General features: G+C 40.6%; 1 protein-coding gene across 2 annotated transcripts in view; it reads right to left on the bottom strand.

The window, feature by feature from the left end:
- Window positions 1-18420, bottom strand: part of LOC149207478 (uncharacterized) — a 323080-nt gene that overhangs the window by 166064 nt on the left and 138596 nt on the right. For both annotated transcript variants that reach the window (XM_089395732.1, XM_089395733.1), the window contains exons 6-7: window positions 1759-1833; window positions 1304-1458 (exon numbers count right to left, since the gene is read on the bottom strand). In XM_089395732.1, coding sequence (XP_089251858.1) covers window positions 1304-1458; window positions 1759-1833 — 230 coding nt within the window. The remainder of the gene's footprint in view (window positions 1-1303; window positions 1459-1758; window positions 1834-18420) is intronic.

Here is an 18420-nt window from a genome sequence, read left to right as displayed (position 1 = left end):
GGTTGTAAATCTGGAATTTGCTCTTTGTAATATCATTTAAACAAATTTAGACATGAAATACAAGACTCTAAGCCTACAAAACCTAGATGTCTTTATGTGGTTGTGCCCTAGTTTCATGTTTGTTCCTTTGCCAAGGGTATCAGATAAGTTGGTTCTAAAATCTGCAATTTACCTTGATATAATATCTTAAATCAGATTTGCAATGTCTTGTGTGATTATTTGGAAAATATAAAGCTCATTTGGCAAAAATCCTAAGTCGATTTTCTAGATCTAATCTAAGTTTGACACTTTGTTACATCTTGAATAAATGGACTGGTCATAGATCTCCATTTTAATCCAAAATTTCTCCAATATTTATCCTTAAAAGTTAAAACAGATTCAGAAGTGGTAATTTATCTTTCATAGGCAAGTTTGTTCAGTTTCATATCATAACATTGGATCTACTTGTTTTTTTTAGCTTTGCCTTGCATTGGTTATTCTTTTAAGGTTAATTGGAAATCCAGATTTAGTTGTGAGCATAAAGAAGTTAAGAACATTAATCATAGTCACTAAAATCAAATAATAACTAAGCTCTCTGCTGCTCCCACTATGCACCATAACACATTGAGCATAGCTGATAACAGGGAAGCTCCCTTTGACTAGAATCATATGTAGTCGAAAGAGAGAAAGGCAAAGCCACTGAGGTGACAATGGTGGCTTTCCTAGTGTTTGCCTTAGTGTCTCACCCTTGTGCTTAGGACTTCTAGACCTAGTGTGAAACTAGGAGGTAACAGGACCCATGCTAAATTAACATAACAATTAATTTGCAACCAAAACAATGATTAAGTGAAGACAACAAAAGGAAAAGAAAGGTGAATAGAAGTGAGTGGAAAACAAAAGTAGTTTGGAAGTATAATCTCAGATAAGTGACTTAGACAAAAGCATTTAAATAGTAACTCAGATAATGAGTTGGTAATGCAAATCATATCTAACAGTTTTTTAATGAACTGTTCCAATTACAGTCTGAAATAGTTTATACTTAGACACGCATGGCTTAATCTTTTGGAAAAGGCTATGACTACTCGAAGGATCAACCAGTTAGTATCATATTTCACCCATAAATCATAATTACAGTCTTACCACAGAGAGTATGAATGCCGCAAAATATTATCTGCCTTAACAACAGTCATGGTCATACTCGGCGGATTGAGTAACCACATGCAAGGAACCGGTAAAAGAAAACATCCTGCAACAACATCTTTAAACTTCTACATTTAATTAACTCAAGGGATGGGTCAGACAAGATGAATGGCTGATGACTCACCTTTCATCACTGGAACCATCAATAATGTCATCTAAGTCTGCAGCAGCAATCGATACATCTGCCTTCAGCTGGGCAGATCTCAGAACGGGAGGCATCACTACATTCATGTAACGAAGAAACTCCTGTCCTAGACACTTGCAAAGTCTTTCCCATCCCTGAAACAAACCCACTAATAATTATCCATTACAACTAGCAAAGCAAATGTTGATTACTACTATAATTATATTTTAACTAAAGCACATACTGATTCTAAAATTATATGTACATATAGCCCATCTCCTAACTCAGTATATCTTATTGAACTAAAAACTAGGAAACAAATGTTGAATGCAAATAGAATGTCTTTATATTTACAATTTTACAGAAAATAAAAGCCCCTCAAAATTAGGCCATAAATGGAAATGAGTTCGATTGGCAGACTTTTCTTAAAAGTTGTTAATGTTGCTATAGCATACTTGAAATATGTAGTTCAGAGTGCGCTCATCAGCATCTATTTGTGATCCCTGAATAGTCATGAGCATCTCCATTACCTGAAACGAAATCAGTAGATTCAAGTCAAAACCTAGGCTTCTAAAATCTCCAGATAACTACTCTGAAATATCTCATATCTTAAGCAATAAAATGAATCACGGTAGCTCTTCTTTGTCACTAAGTCATATTATCACTCTTCCTCCTGCTTTTCCCTTCATGATTGGAGGAAATTTAGTACCATAATGCAGCTAAATATCAAACTTATCAGAGACGGAACCAGAGAAACCAAAATATCAAACCGGACCAGAACAGGAAAAAAAACAGGTTGAAGAACCAGTCGATTACAAAGTACATAAATATGCAGATTTCAATTTAATATATATATATATATATATATATATATATATGACAACGAACATAAATACAAACTGTTGACACCGAAGATGCAAAGTTTGCGTGGGAGTCATTAAATAACCCTGGATTAGGCTTGGGAAGGGAGGACTCCTTGTTTGGTTTTTACTTTTTTTTTTCCTTTTCACGGGTCAAAACATCCACATGTGGTACTGGTTCGGGCAGGGCCAATTTAGGTCAGACCCAACCAGTTTTGGCCTGAATCTGCCAGAGTGGGAGAAAACCAGCCAAAACGAGTGCCTGTTATGGTTTGACCCTGTTACCCACCAAAAGTGGGTAACCCATATGAGAAAAATATTATCCTCATTTGACATCCAGCCAGCCAGCAGCCCTATGATGGTCAGTGTTGCTGCAAAATCTGGTAGGCCATGTGAGAGGACTCACCAGGCAAGGGCCAAACCCTATGGCAACAATGAGGAAGGGTTGCCATTTTCACCTTAGCAACCTTCCTCCTGGTTTTTAGTGGAATTTCACAATGTTCTACCAAGTTTCTGGGACAGTGAAACGCGGGAGTGGGGATACACACAAGGGGGACGTATATAAGCAACCCCAAATTTTAGGGAAATTTCGAGGAAACAGGGGGGATGTCAGAGTCATAAAAAAAAAAAAAAAAAAAAAAAAAAAAAAAAAAATCCCAACAATATGTCAATAACTAAGTTATTAAATAATAAATCTTAATAAGTATGAAATGTACATCTAAATATGATCATGATTTCGTATTAGAATATTATGAATCATAATTATCATTTGACATTTCTGCAATCATCAATGTAAAATTGTAAATCTAAAAGTAAATTACTTAATTGAATCCATCATTTGACATTATGCAATGTTCCATCTAAATTCATCATTTGGCAATGGGCATTAATATTATGCAAGGTACATCTAAATTAAATTAATCATTTGACAATTGAAATTACACAATGCACATCGAAAGTAAATTCATCATATGACAATGACATTATGCTGAAGTCTAAAATAGCCATAGAATACTAAACTAAAAGTAAACATAGAAAGCAGTGAAATACTAGTAAATTTCTCAAAAAGTACTAAATAATAAATCACAACTCCAATCTGGTGGCTCCAAGTCACAAAATGAAAATCGCAACTCCAATCCGACAACTCCAAATGTCTCAGGCCCCCGGCTAATGGTAAATCTGAATCACAACAAATTGCAGATGGAAAATGTCGAGTAGTGGCAGTAGGAAAATCTCGGGCGGCAAGGTAAAATGTTGAGCGACAACAGAAGGAAAATGTCGAGCGGCAAGGTAAAATTGTAGGGTTAATGAGAAATGAATGAGATGTGAATGATTATGTTTTAAAGTTTTAATTTATCCTAGTTTTTATTTTCATTTTTTTTAAATTATATTAAATTTTGTATTTTTTTATGTTTTTAATTGTTATTAGCAAAAACAATTGGGGGGACGCTTTTCGTCACCAGGAAAAAGTCCCCCTGGAATTTCCCTGGGTTTCCCCAAAAAAGGAGACATGGGAAAACATTTCCCCAGGAGTTTCCCCGTCCCGGGAGCGTGGGGGAGCAAGGAAGCGTGTCCCCCACCTTGGGGGGTGCGTCACTGTGGAACACTGGAATTTCACCACAAGAGAGGCTTCCTTGCATTCATCTATAATGTATTCTGATTACAAGGCTCAAGGTGATATAAATGGCCTAGGGAAAGATGCTTTAAAGCCAAAATAGACTCAAATATTCTTTAAGTATTCTAACTCTAAACGAGCTAAGGAGTACTACAAGTTAGGGTTTATTGATAGGCAATGATAAAGAGTATCTAAACATGCAGAAGCCAAAGAAACGATTCCCTCAATAATTTAGGTCAACAAAGGGATAGGGCCAATGCCTAATCCTACAAGGAACAATGGGGTTTTTAGGCAAATTTTAAAAGGATGATGAAATTTTATCAGAGTGGGGGGGGAGGAGGGTAATTAATTTTATCTTGTGAAAGCTTGCCTACCTTTTATGTGACGCAAGAAATTAAGAAGATGCACCCTAGGAGTTCTTCTATAGGTCTCAAGGAAGAATAATTTTAACATGCAAAATTTCAACAAGATTTCCAATAAACAATATGCAATTAGACATAGAACATGTTAAAAACCCTACCATAAATTCATTCACATGCAAAATATAGAAAAGTCAGAAATAAACTTACAATTTCCACCAAGAAACTCTTCGTTCAATCCCAACACGATGTCTCCAATGCAAAAATCAATCTCCAATATAAAGATGCTCCATAAAATTCACATTATGCCAAGTAGAGAGTTAGACAAAAGCAACCCACACTCTTTCTAAGGAGGCCAAATTCACATGTTTGTTGATGATCAAATGAAGTGGAAGGATCCTCTATTTATATGAGGTCTATCCACTCACTTTTACAAAATAATTAATCCTAAGAGCCCTAAGACAAAATCACTTTTAAGTGTTTGACAACACAACAGGTTACAAGCCAACCTCGTAACTCAAAAGCATAAAATAATGCCATAAATGCCTTTACAAGCATGATGCAATCTCCTTTTTTAGAAATAAATGCCACAATGAAGTGTGGAATGGGCTAAGGAGATGCTCCACCACCATAATCAACTCCAAATCCTAAGGAGAAGTCACAAAAAGTGCCTTAAAGTGCCTCCATGTCCAAAAACCATACTTTGGGTGCCCTACATCACCCTCTCAAGGGCTAGATGGGTGATGTCGCACCTTCTCTCTCCAATGTTGGGGACCTAAACTCCGGAACAAAAAATGCCCATCAAATAGTGTCAAGGCCAGCCTGGGGTGTCCTGGGTCCATTGGGTACAACATCAAGTAAATCCAACATCAAGCAAGAGGAGCTCAGCATTTTAGCATCAAGGGGTGCTCTAAGGTGTCAATCATCCAATGGAATCATCAAAGTGCCCAACGCTATGCTCTAGAGGGGGAATGTTGCATCTACAAGGTCATCACTACTCTCTAGAAGGTGCAAAACAGCATGGGCATGTCGTGCAAAGGACTGTGGCAAGGTGCCCTAAAAGGCCTTTATTGTTATGTGAAGAACCACCTAGCAAAACCATCTCAAGATCAAGTGAATGTCATGAATCGTTAGGGACAGTGACCATAGATGCATCATAGTGAACCATACTTAATGTTAGGGGCATAATAACACTTCAAACTGAGATCACCTTCAAATATCTAACTACACCAAGTCCCCTAAAATTGTTCCCTACTTGTGCTACGGATGGCTAGATGTTCAACCCTATTAGGTGTTTCCAGCCCCTAAGAGAAAATGATAGGTCCTAGGTTAACTCTTCAAACCATAGGTGCTTGTGATAATAGTGGCAATGGAGAGGAAGGACTTTGGGACAAGGTGCCACGCCCATGGAACCAGCTAATGGAGGTCCATCATCCTAGGTGTATAACTATAATGAGGGAACAACCGTGGAGGCATAAGTTACCCCTTTCTCAGATTGCTTTTTCCACCCATCTAGTGTGCCTTTTACTTCTTTTTGACAGTTCTTTGACTGAGATCATAGCTTAGGAGCCCAAGATTGCTTTTAATGATATAGAATTAATTTACCCCTTAATGATATTGATTTTTGTAGCATCAGGAGTTATTCCTGTTGAGAAATCTAGGGCATTAGCATTAGGTGATTTCTCTTCGATTATTGATTGCTTGTGAATGCTTTTTCTTCTTATATTAAAATCTTCTTCTTGTTAGATTATTAGCGTTCTTCTTCATCAAACAGTAACCAATGCATGAACATAAATAGACGAGACACAAAATGTACGCTATGAGCCACGGCCAAAACCTCTCACTCTTTGAGAGGAAAACCCGCACAAATTCTTCTTATAGAGATTCCAATTGGCAAATACCAAGACCAAGAGCCTTGACCTATTAGCCTCTTCCCAGACCAAGACACTAGCTCTTTGATTGTCTTCTCCTTCCTCCTTTTGGTTCCTCTTACACATTGAGATCATCTCCTTTATGAGCATAATCTGATAGCAACGAACTGTAGACATAATTGAGATGGCACTGAACTATATCATTGTATTGTCACCAAACTATCCTTATTGCATCAGCACCAAAACACTATAATGCTTCACTTAATAGCAGCTCCTTCATATCACTGAACCATGGCTTCTATATATCATCTAGTTGTGGTATAGATACCTTCATCTGAACTCTATCTTTCAATTGTAGCATTGAGACCTTTACCTAGAGATTCGAACTTCATATTGTCATTGTCTATCTGAAATCACAGAGAGGCATATCTGAACTTCTTCACTGTGGAGATTCGAACTGTATAATGTGACTGGCCCAAAACAAACCCTCGTTGTCCCTTACTCTTTTACGTTTAGTCCGAACTGTTCTTCTTTCTATTGCCCGAATTTCAAAGCTTTTTCTCACTATCTAATGCAAAGAGCCTTTACATATATTTATAGTGGTTGCCCCCTATAAATAAGCCGACATGTATTTATGAATAGGTGTGTTTCCATAGCTTGAAGCCGACATGAGGAGGAGAGCTAGTGCTTGTGGTTGGAGGGTTCTATAGACTTATATAGATTTGACACATGCCCAAGAAGGGCTTCTCCATACATGACATTGACTCTTTGACTCTAATGATAAATCCTAAGGTTCTTAATGGGAGCTATCTAGATAAAAAATCTTGCTCATGAAACCCATGAAGCAAGGCATTACAAAAATAATTTTATTCTCTTCTTTTCATCATTTACAAAGATCATAATTACATGTCATTATGAAGACCGAACCTAGTTACACTTTACAACACTCCCTCTTAACTAGGGAGGTATTCATAATGGTACTTGGTCATTCTCAATCTAAAGAATTTCTCATAAGAAGAATCGGATTGGTAACCCATCTGTCTAGCATCATATCAACCAGCATTGTCACATAGCAAGGCCTTGACTAACAGCTCTATCCACATGATCATAGCACAATGCTGGCGAGACCAATGATTCATAAACACCATAATCATTGTCTCTCAAGGTACATACTCCACTCGGGTGTTCACAGAGTATGACCTACTTTGGACTATTCTTATCTTGGATAGCCAGTGCTCAAAGAATATCGATCCATGACAACTCTTATCTTGGATGCCCTATCTCATCGTCAAAGAGTATTGGATGCCAGATGATTACTCAATCCTCCATTCTATCTGTTGATTTGGGGTAGCATCGGATGTGCCCTAAGCCTCAAATTTTGTAGGGAGGCTTGGGCACATGAATTCCAAAGAACGCAGAAAGCGTTTTAGGAAATTCCACCCAGAAGTGATTTTATTAAAATAATTAATATTTTTAATGGGGTTCCTAAGTCTAAACTTAGGAAAATTAAAATATTAATGGGTAATAATCTAATCAGGGGTGAAACTTCTAGAAAAAGCCACAGATCAAGCCAAAACGATTTGAGCCTTTGATTAAGATGTAATCTAGGTCGTTGGTTGCCCAATCGGAAGATATAAGAAGGGGCTTGAGGGTCATTTGGAAAACACACCAGGAAGATACTTGGTTGCCCAAGAGAAATCGATTTTCTCACTGGACGAAGTTCGACAAGAGAAAATCGATTCAGAGGGAGAGTTGCAAGTGAAGGAGAGACAGAGAAGGTTTAGCATCAGCCAAGGAGACAAGGACAAAGACACAGAGTAGCAGAAGGGACAGTGCTTGGCAGATTGACGTTGGGAGAGGCAGAGCTAGCCTGAGTGATGCAAGCATTGCACAGGCTAGTCTAGAAGCCAGAGAAAGTGACGTTGGGCAAGCCAAAGAGACGCAGAGGGTGGAGAAACCTCTCTCTCAGGTCAAATACTTGTTTAGGAACGTCTGTAAATATTTCTCAGAGAGCCTTGCTCTATACTGCTGGGTGAAATTTTGTACATGTTGATTTTGCTGAAGAATAAGAAAACCCTCATCTGCTGCACCGGTTTTCCCACATTGGGACTTTCCAGGGACAATTGTCCAAAAGTAACTGTGTCATTGTGTTTGTATATGATCCGAATTGGATCCATAGAAAGATTGTCGAAAACCATGATTGAATCAGGTCAAACAAATCTCTAAAGAAATCCAAAACAGTGTCAAAAACACCCTGAACCAGTGGCAATGGCAGCCGACGTGGAACGACGAGGACCTCGGTCAAAGTGCGTTGACCGAGGCCCATGGAGACCGCGCAGGAGGCCAAAGTAGCCCCTGGGAGCCCCGAAATGGGAAAAGGAAGAGGTTTTCGATCGCACATCGCTAGGCGAACAGGGCCCTGAAGGGGAAGCCCGAGCACTCGGTCACATCGGGAGCCAAGAAACCGCAAGCGGAAAAAACGAAAAACGCTAACATACGAAGGCAGGACCCGCGCACTAGAAAACCTGCAGTATTGATTGGGGCGCCCTTGAACGACAAAAGGTTTTGGATAGGAGCAAAGCGATTCCATACACCGATCGACGCGTGGCAGGCGAAGGTGAGAGAAAACCGCCATTGATCGCGCACTATCGGTCGAGCAAGTCAACTGCGCGAAACGTGCGTATGGCGTCGGATCTGGAGGGCCCAGATCAGACGGCTGAGATTGCACCCAATGGAAAGAAGCGGAATCGACATGGAATTAAGCCGCGGTCTAGAGGGATTTGGAATTCGTTTGACCGCCACAGTGGAGGAAGAATGCATCCACGGCATAACTGAAGAAACGAACCAACAAAGCATGTTGGCGCCATTTAGAGGAGGACAAGTGGCCACTCCCTGAGCGTTCATGATGACGCCGAACACATGGAACTCCAAGCGCAGCTGCAGAAGGCGAATCGACAGGCGGAAGAGGAACCGAACAGGCATAGGGATCATATGGCTAAAAGCCATGAACGGAGACAGTCAAATCAATTGGAGTCAGAGTAGAGAAGAGTCCAAGCGACCAAGAGAGACAGTGAATAGTGAACCCTGAGAGGAGGACTGAACACAGAGATAGTAAAGCCAAGCAGAAGAGATAGAGGGCCGAGCTGACCATAGGCAGCGCCGAGCACCAGAGAGCTTGAGGAATCAAGCCTTCCCATAGAGGAATCTATCCAGACTGAGCATCACATTTGGCTCTTTCCACCGTAGACCAAAAGGTCATAGAGCTGGTAGGAAGAAGAAGAGTCTGTGCACTCCAAGTGGCTTGGGGAATCCAAGAACCACCCTGCCAAGCAAAATCTGCTTCACGAGAACTCACATTGAGTCCCTATATTGTAATTTCTCTACTTAAAGACATAATAAAACAAGGCCACCACTGAAATCTGGACCGGAGACGTAGCCCTGGAGGATAGGGTGAACTCCTTATTAAAAATTGTGTGTCTTTGTGTTGCTTACTGTATTTCTCTGTTGTCTTTCCATTCTATTTGTCTGTGTATTGGCAATCTGATCGATACGTTGTTTCAATAACACAGAACACACAACAGCACATGAGTCTGTAATACCTTTAGTTTAATAAATCTTTAACTGATGTCACTCATAGGGTGAATATCAGATCAAGTGGTATCAGAGCTCTAGGCTGTAAGGTTAGACAAGCTTGTGTTAGTATAGTTGTGAATGCTCACAAGATCAAAGCTCAAATTAGGAGAAGGAGAGTTGGTGGAAACTAATCCTAAAATTGGGAGAGTCTATCCTCGAAAGACCATGTCAGAAGAAGGTTCTATAGGGCCAGACCCTCAATTCATAGAGAGTTTCCTAGCTATAAAGTCTATGGTTGAAGAAATGTACAAAGACTTTAGAAAGCAAAAGGTGGAAGATGCATCAGGCTCTAAGCAAGAGAAAGAAGAAAATGAGTCTCACTTCCATGACAACTCCAAAGGAAAGGGGAAAGAGGAACACTTTCTCACACCTCCTAATAGCCCTGTACATAATAAGAAAGCATCTTTGATTAAGCTAGATGTTAAATTTGATTTGCCTATATATGATGGAGAGCTAAACGCTGAAAAATTGGACAATTGGATTAGACAAATTGATGTGTATTGCATGGTACAGAACATAAACTCAAACAAGAGTAAGATTCAGCTTGCAAGCCTACACCTAGGAGGCACTGCCTTGGTTTGGTGGGAATGTAGAACCCAAGCTGACATGAAAAGACATTGCAAGACCATCTCTGTCTGGAGTGAATTTGTTCCTGCAATCAAAAAGCAGTTCTATCCATTGGCCTACATGCAACAAGCCATGATGAGCTGGCAAACTCTTTGGCAGTTGAAAGGGAAAAGTGTGCAAGGGTATACTCAAGAGTTCAAAAAGAGAGCATTGATGTTGGGTATCTCATTAGACTCACCAGAGACTCTTTTGAAGTACATTGGTGGTCTACACAGCTACATGAGGCATATCATCCTCATGTTTAATCCCACTAGTATAGATGAAGTATCTGTACAAGCTACTCATCTAGAGGCTAGAGGAATGAATGGAAATCCAGAAGTTGGGGGACCATCCCAACCCACTATAAGCAAGAGCAAGGAGAAAAGAAAACAGAAGTGGAAGGCAAGGAAGGCTAACACTGCACAGAAAGCCAAAGCTTCATGCACTCACTGTAAAAAGGAGGGGCATGATGATGAGCATTGTTGGATTCTGCATCCAGAGCTGAGACCTAAGAAGTCCGAGGGCAAGAAGAAGAAGACAACTGCAGTTATTCAGAGAGATTTGGGGTCAGACTCGGGAGATGAAACAACTATAGCAGCCACAAGTATAAAAGGTAAGAATTCTGAAGCATCTACTAGTAATTCTGCTCAATCTGTTATTGATGAAGAAAATGAGAGAAAAAGACATGAGCTTTTCCATATTCGAGTTATTTCCAAAAATCAAAAGATTGATACTTTGTTTGATAGTGGCTCACAAGTAAATTTGATTTCTGAAGCAATTGTAAAGAAATTGGGATTAGCAACTACACCTCACAAGAAACCATACCCATTAGGATGGTTGAATGATAAAGCACAACTACAAGTGACTAGACAGTGCAAACTCAAGTTTTCTTTTGGGTCAGCATTTGTAGATGAGGTTGAGTTAAACATAATTCCTTTGGATATATGTGGAATTGTTTTAGGAAGTCCTTACTTGTATGATAGAAAGGCCATTTTCTATAGAACTGAAAACAAGTATCTACTGGTTAAAGATGGAATCGAATACTTTGTAAGAGCTCATAAGCTCAAGAATAATTATACTCTCATAAATTCAGGACAGATGAAAAGAATGATTAACTCATGCAAACAATTTTTACTGATGGTTGTAAAGGAAAAGAAACCTGATAAAACCAATGTATTTGAGGGCTGTAATGTTGAACAGCAAGCTGATATAGAACAGGTTGTTTCAGAGTATGATGTCTTGTTTCAAGAACCTAAAGGTCTGCCACCCAAAAAGGGAATAGTACATGATATTATTTTGCAGCAAGATGTTCCATTGCCTAACATTGGGATGTACAGGTTGTCTGCTTTAGAGAATGCTGAAATCAAGAAGCAGGTGCAGGAGTTGCTTTAGAAGGGCTTTATCAGGCCTAGAACATCACCATGTGGGTCACCAATCGTTTTGGTCAGAAAGAAAGATGGCTCATGGAGAATGTGCATAGACTACCGAGCACTGAATAAGATAACAATCAAAAATCGTTATCCCCTTCCTCGCATAGATGATCTTCTAGATCAATTAAAAGAAGTTGTTTATTTCACCAAGTTGGATTTGCACAGTGGATACCATCAGGTCAGAGTCACAGAGCAAGATGCATGGAAGACTACTTTCAAAACAAAGCAGGGATTGTATGAATGGTTGGTTATGCCTTTTGGCTTAACTAATGCTCCTGCTACTTTCATGAGATTAATGAATGATGTACTCAGACCTTTTCTTGATGATTTTGTTATTGTGTATCTGGATGACATTCTGATTTTTAGTAAAACGTGGGAAGAACATTTAAAGCATGTTAAACAAACATTAGATGTTTTGAAAAGAGAAAAACTTTATGTTAAACTCTCAAAATGTGAATTTGGCAAAACATCTCTAAACTACTTGGGTCACATAGTAGGGGGAGGTGAATTGAAAATAGATCCCTCTAAAGTGGCAGTCATTGTGAACTGGCCTAAACCCCAGTTTGCTACAGAAGTGAGAAGCTTCCTGGGAGCAGCACAATATTGGAGGAAGTTCATTTCTAACTTCTCCTCGATTGCAGCTCCCTTACATGCTTTAATAGGATTGAATAAGGTGTTTCAGTGGGGAGGCAAACATTAGAAAGCCTTCGACACCTTCAAAGAGAAAATAAGTACAGCACATGTACTAGCACTGCCAGATCTACAAAGACCATTTGAGATCCAAACTGATGCCAGTGACTAGCCATGGGAGTAGTGTTGACACAACACGGGAAACCCATATGTTATCATTCTGAGACTTTTAATCCTGCAGTAGTTAACTATCCTACATATGATAAAGAATTGTATGCATTGGTTCAGAGTGTGAAAAAGTGGAAACATTACTTAATGGGCAAAGAGACAGTAATACATATTGATCATCAGCCACTTCAATATCTACACTCCCAAACTAAGTTGCAACAATCAAGACATTACAGATGGATGGGTTTTCTACAACAGTTTCACTTAGTCATCAGATATAAAAAGGGCATACATAACAAGGTTGCAGACATGTCATCTAAACCCATTATAAATGCATCTACCATACTTAAGCATAATTCTGTGCTACATAAAAGCTATATAGAACAATATGCTCAAGATATGGATTTTAAAGATGTATATGCAACTTTGAGTCAAGGCAAAAGAGTAGAAGAATTAGACTATCATATAAAGGACCGACTCTTATACCATTGTGGGAAACTCTGCATTCCACAAACTGAGAGGATAAAGATAATTAGGGAAGCACACACTTCTCTGATAACAGGTCACTCTGGAGTAAGCAAAACAGTTGCACAGCTGCAAAGATTCTACTATTGGCCGAAAATGAATGAGACAGTTTCTAGATATGTAAGAGGGTGTGCCATGTGTGCTAAAAAAAAGCCCAGCAATAGAAAACTAGGCTTGTACACTCCATTGCCAGTTCCTTCTCACCCTTGGGAAAGTGTTTCCATGGATTTTGTTGGAGGACTACCTAAATCTAGGAAAAGTCATGATTATCTATATGTTGTTGTAGATAGGTTTAGCAAAATGTGTATTTTAATACCTTGTAGTAAACAAATCACAGCTGAACAGATTGCAAAATTGTTCTTTGAACATGTATGGGTTCATTTTGGATTACCCACTTCCATTGTATCTGATCGAGACACCCGATTTGTGGGGAAGTTTTGGTCTAGTCTGTGGGAACCGATGGACACCAAGTTAAAGAAAAGCACAACTTTTCATCCACAAACAGATGCCCAGACAGAAGTAGTAAACAGGACTGTGATCCAGTTACTGAGAGGTTATTGCAGTAAACATCCTAAGCTTTGGGATGAACATTTGTGTTATGTGCAGCATGCTTACAACAGAGCCAAACACTCTTCTACACAAAGATCTCCTTTTGAGACCTGCTTTGGTTTCATACCAAGGTCTCCTTTTGATTTTGTCTTTGGTAAAGATACCATGGTTGATGGACACAGTGATGTGGACAAGGCAACTAGGTTCATTGAACAGATCCATCAGGCAGTACAGGAACAGCTGGAAAAGAGCCAGGCCAAGTATAAGGCTAGGCATGATACATAGTTTTCAAGTTGGAGACCAAGTCTGACTGTATATCAGCAAGGATAGGATGCAAGGTGAAGGTAAAAAGCTAAAGCCTATTAGGTATGGACCTTTTAGGATACTTGAGAAAATTGGTGAAAATGCTTTTCGCTTTGATCTACCAGCTCACATGCACATCTACTCAGTTGTAAATGCAGATTGTTTGAGATTGTTTGAACCTTCAATGATTGAGGACCCTGAAGAGCAAAGTCAATTGCCTTCTATTGATGACCTACTACCTGAATACCTCAATGAGTTGCAGGAAGACACAGTGTTGGACAGGAAGGTGAGGACAACGCGCAGGGGAGAAGTTGAGTACCTCAGGATTGGGCTCAAAGGTTCAAAGCCGAGCAGCGCAAAGTGGATTGAGATTGGACAAGTGAAGAAACAGTATCCTCACTTAGTCGATGCTTGAAAACCAACTTTTGGTGGTCCAAAAGCTTTTCAGTGGGGAGGCCGTGATCCGAATTGGATCCATAGAAAGAATGTCGAGAACCATGACTAAATCAGGTTGAACAAATCTCTAAGGAAATCCAAAACAAGTATCAAAAACACCCTGAACCAGTGGCAATGGCAGCTGACGTGGAACGATGAGGACCTCGATCAAAGCGCGCTAACCAAGGCCCATGGAGACCGTGCAGGAGACCAAAGTAGCCCCTAGGAGCCCCGGAATGGGAAAAGGAAGAGGTTTTTGACGCGCGATTAGCGCTCGCTAGGCGAACAGGACCCTGAAGGGGAAGGCTGAGCACTCGGTCACAGTGGGAGCCAGGAAACCGCGGGCGGAAAAAGCGAAAAACGCTAACGTACGAAGGCGGGATATGCGCACTGGAAAACCGGTGGTATTGATCGGCGCGCCCTTGAACGGTAAGAGGAGCCACCGATCGACGCGTGGCAGGCGGAGGTGAGAGAAAACCACCGTTGATCGTGCACTATTGGTCGAGCAAGTCAACCACGTGAAATGTGCGTATGGCGTCGGATCTGGAGGGCCCAGATCGGACAGCTGAGATTGCACCCGATGGAAAGAAGCGGAATCGACAGGGAATTAAGCCGCGTTCTAAAGGGATTTGGAATCTGTTTGACCGCCACGGTGGAGGAAGAATGCATCCACAGCGTAACTGAAGAAACGAACTGACGAAGAATGTTGGCGCCATTTAGAGGAGGACAAGTGGCTACTCCCTGAGCGTTCATGATGACGCCGAACACAGGGAACTCCAAGCGCAGCTGCAGAAGGCGAATTGACAAGTGGAAGAGGAACCGAATAGGCATAGGGATCGAATGGCTAAAAGCCATGAATGGAGATAGTCGAATCAGTTGGATTCAGAGTTGAGAAGAGTCCAAGCGACCAAGAGAGACAGTGAACAGTGAACCCTGAGAGAAGGACTGAACACAGAGAACAATAAAGCCAAGCAGAAGAGACAGAGGGCCGAACTTACCATAGGCAGCGCCGAGCACCAGAGAGCTTGAGGAATCAAGCCTTCCCATAGAGGAATCTGTCCGGACTGAGCATCACATTTGGCTCTTTCCACCGTAGACCAAAAGGTCATAGAGCTGGTAGGAAGAAGAAGAGTCTGTGCACTCCAAGTGGCTTGGGGAATCCAAGAACCACCTTGCCAAGCAAAATTTGCTTCAGGAGAACTCACATTGAGTCCCTGTATTGTAATTTCTCTACTTAAAGACATAATAAAACAAGGCCACCACTGAAAGCTAGACTGGAGATGTAGCCTTGGAGGATAGGGTGAACTCCTTATTAAAAATTGTTTGTGTCTTTGTGTTGCTTACTGTATTTCTCTGTTGTCTTTCCATTCTATTTGTCTGTGTATTGGCAATCTGATCAATCCGTTGTTTCAATAACACAGAACACACACCAGCACATGAGTCTGTAATACCTTTAGTTTAATAAATCTTTAACTGATGTCACTCATAGGGTGAATATCAGATTAGTATATGTGCCAGCATTTTACTTCATTTAATTTCTGCAATATTTTAATTGTGAAGGTTGCAATAGAATTTGCTTTGATATTTAACGTAAAAATACAGTAGATAACTTATTTCTGAAGTAATAAGTAGAAGAAGTCATATTAATCACTGCAGTAGGATTTCCATTTTAGAAATTTTCACATTTAATATAACTCATAAATGTCACCAAGATAAAAGACATTAATGTGTCTACTAGGCTAAAAAGGATAAATGCCGAGTAACACCTCTCCTTGGTATTATTTTCAACATTTTCCACCCTTCTTTATATGCCTTTTGCCTTTTAATGATTTTCTTTGATTAACTGCTCGGGGCTCAAAGGGATAAGAGCATGATGCATAAGATATAGTAGTGAATACCCCCTTTTAAATGTAGCGCGGTTCATTGCCCACCAGGGATTGGGACAATCATGGGTTCCTATGTGAGGATGGAGGCTCATAGAACCTGTAGGAACTAGGGTGATGGCCATGATGATGGGGTAGATCTCATGTATTGGCTTTTGCTCACGTGCTAAATGTGTTAGTCCCTGCCATCTTTTGCATTTTGTGGTAAATTTTCCTATTGAATGTGGCCAGATATGCTTTTATCTTTTTTTTTTAGCTGCATCAACCTCCAAGCATCATTCCAGGCCCGACCCAAGGTGTGGGTGAGGGAAAGGGGCGAGCTAACCCTATGTGGACCCAGTGGAGGAATGTGGACCCAGGTGGGAGAAATGATGAATGGGGTAATAATGAGCAGAAAAAGAGTAATATAAGCGGATAAGGAAGAGGGTCCACACGACCAAAATCAGGGTTTCCTATGAAAGACCATCACTAAAGCCAAACGGCCAGTAAAAGAGATCCCACGGGACTAGAATCCAAGGTTAATATCTAAAAGGGGTATAGGGACAAGAGCACAAACCTCACCCATTCTTTCCGCCAAATCCCCCCTTTAATCCATGTCCAGAAGTGTTCATTATAAGCAAACTACAATACTCAATTACCAAATTACAAGGCATACCTTTAGGTTCGAGAGGCCCACCTTCAAATATACGATCATGGCAGATGGGCGAAGGACCACATGGCTTGCTCAGGTGGCGAAGAAATGGCACAATGAGCTAGTTGGTGGCTGTTGGCTGAGGACTATCTTGGAGAAAAAAAAAATCTCCTACGGATGTCACCCACAAAATGGTGGATAACAAAGCCCACAAGGCCACTTGTGGAGCTCCTTCCTCCAAACCCTTGATCCTTAAGGCTTGGAGCATGTCCCAAGCTACAAAAATCAACCAAACGGAGTGGGGCAATAGGGAAGGCTCCAAACCACATCCCATGGTACAAGGGAAGCTAGAATGAGGGAAGTCCACACCTATGATATATGAATGTAGGAGGGAGCAATCGTGGTACATGAGTTACCCCGACCTTTGTTTTTCCACCTTTCTTCATATGCCTTTTGCCTTTTATTGATTTTTCTTCATTTTACTGCTCGGGGATCCAGGGGACGAGAGCATGATACGTATGATGAAGTAGTGATAACCCCCCAAGATTGGGCAGTTCATCCCCCACCAAGGGTTGGGACAATCATGGATTCCTTAATGATGCAGGGGGGCACTCATAGGGGCCCTAGGAACTACAATGATGGCCATAGTGATAGGAAGTAGAGCTCATCTTTGGCTTTTACACACGAGCTAATTTTTAATGTCTCGGACACCTTTTGCATTTTGTGGTACATTTCCTATTGTAAGTGGCCAAATTATGCTTTTATCTTTCTTTTTAGCTGCATCAACCTCCAGGGCATCATTCCAGGACCGACCCAAAGTGTGGACAAGGGGAAGGGGAGGCTAACGCCTTGTGGACCCAATGGACAAATGTGGATCCAGATGGGAAAAATGTGAAAAGGACTTGTAATGAGCGGAGGGGAGTGAAATATATGGTATCGGGAAGTGGGACCACGCTACCAAAATTAGGGTTTCCCCTATAGTGCCACTCCTAAAGCTACTAGCCAATAGGGGAGATCCCATGCGACTAGGATACAAGATTAACCCCCAATTTGAGAAAAGGGAACAAGAGTACAATCCAAGCCCATTCTTTCTGTCGAATCCCCTTAGTAATCCATGTCCAAATGTGCCCAAGAAAAAGAAGCATAAACACCCAATTACATAATTAAAAGTCATACCTTCAGGGTTGGAAGGCCAACCTTCAAACATACGATAATAACAGATGGGCAAGGACACAGAATGGCTAGCTTAGGTGGTGGAGAATGGTGGCACATCGAGCTATCTAGTGGTTGCAAGGGGTTGTTGGTTGTCAGTGAAAGACAAATCTAGGAAAAAATTTGCTATAGGGGTCACCCATTGGTGGTGGGTAACAATCGCCAATAAGCCCAATGAATAAATTGGGATTTTTAAACAAAAAAGGAATGGTAGGATGAGAGGATTAGTGCCAATATTCAAGGGCAATGAATTTAAGGGTGTTGAAAAGTGTAACTAGGTTTGGTCTTCATAATGACATGTGTAAATATGTTTTTATGCAATTGATGTAAAGAATAAAATAAATTATTTTTGTAATGCTTATCTCATGGGTTTCATGAGCAAGGAATTTTATTTTAGTTAAGGCTCC

This window comes from Pinus tabuliformis, chromosome 1_2 (genome assembly GCF_031772625.1).
Source record: "Pinus tabuliformis cultivar Carrire ecotype Pingquan chromosome 1_2, CPIR1, whole genome shotgun sequence".
Classification (NCBI taxonomy): Eukaryota; Viridiplantae; Streptophyta; class Pinopsida; order Pinales; family Pinaceae; genus Pinus; species Pinus tabuliformis.
Note: the sequence above shows the minus strand (reverse complement) of the source record. Positions and strands in the feature narration are given on the sequence as shown.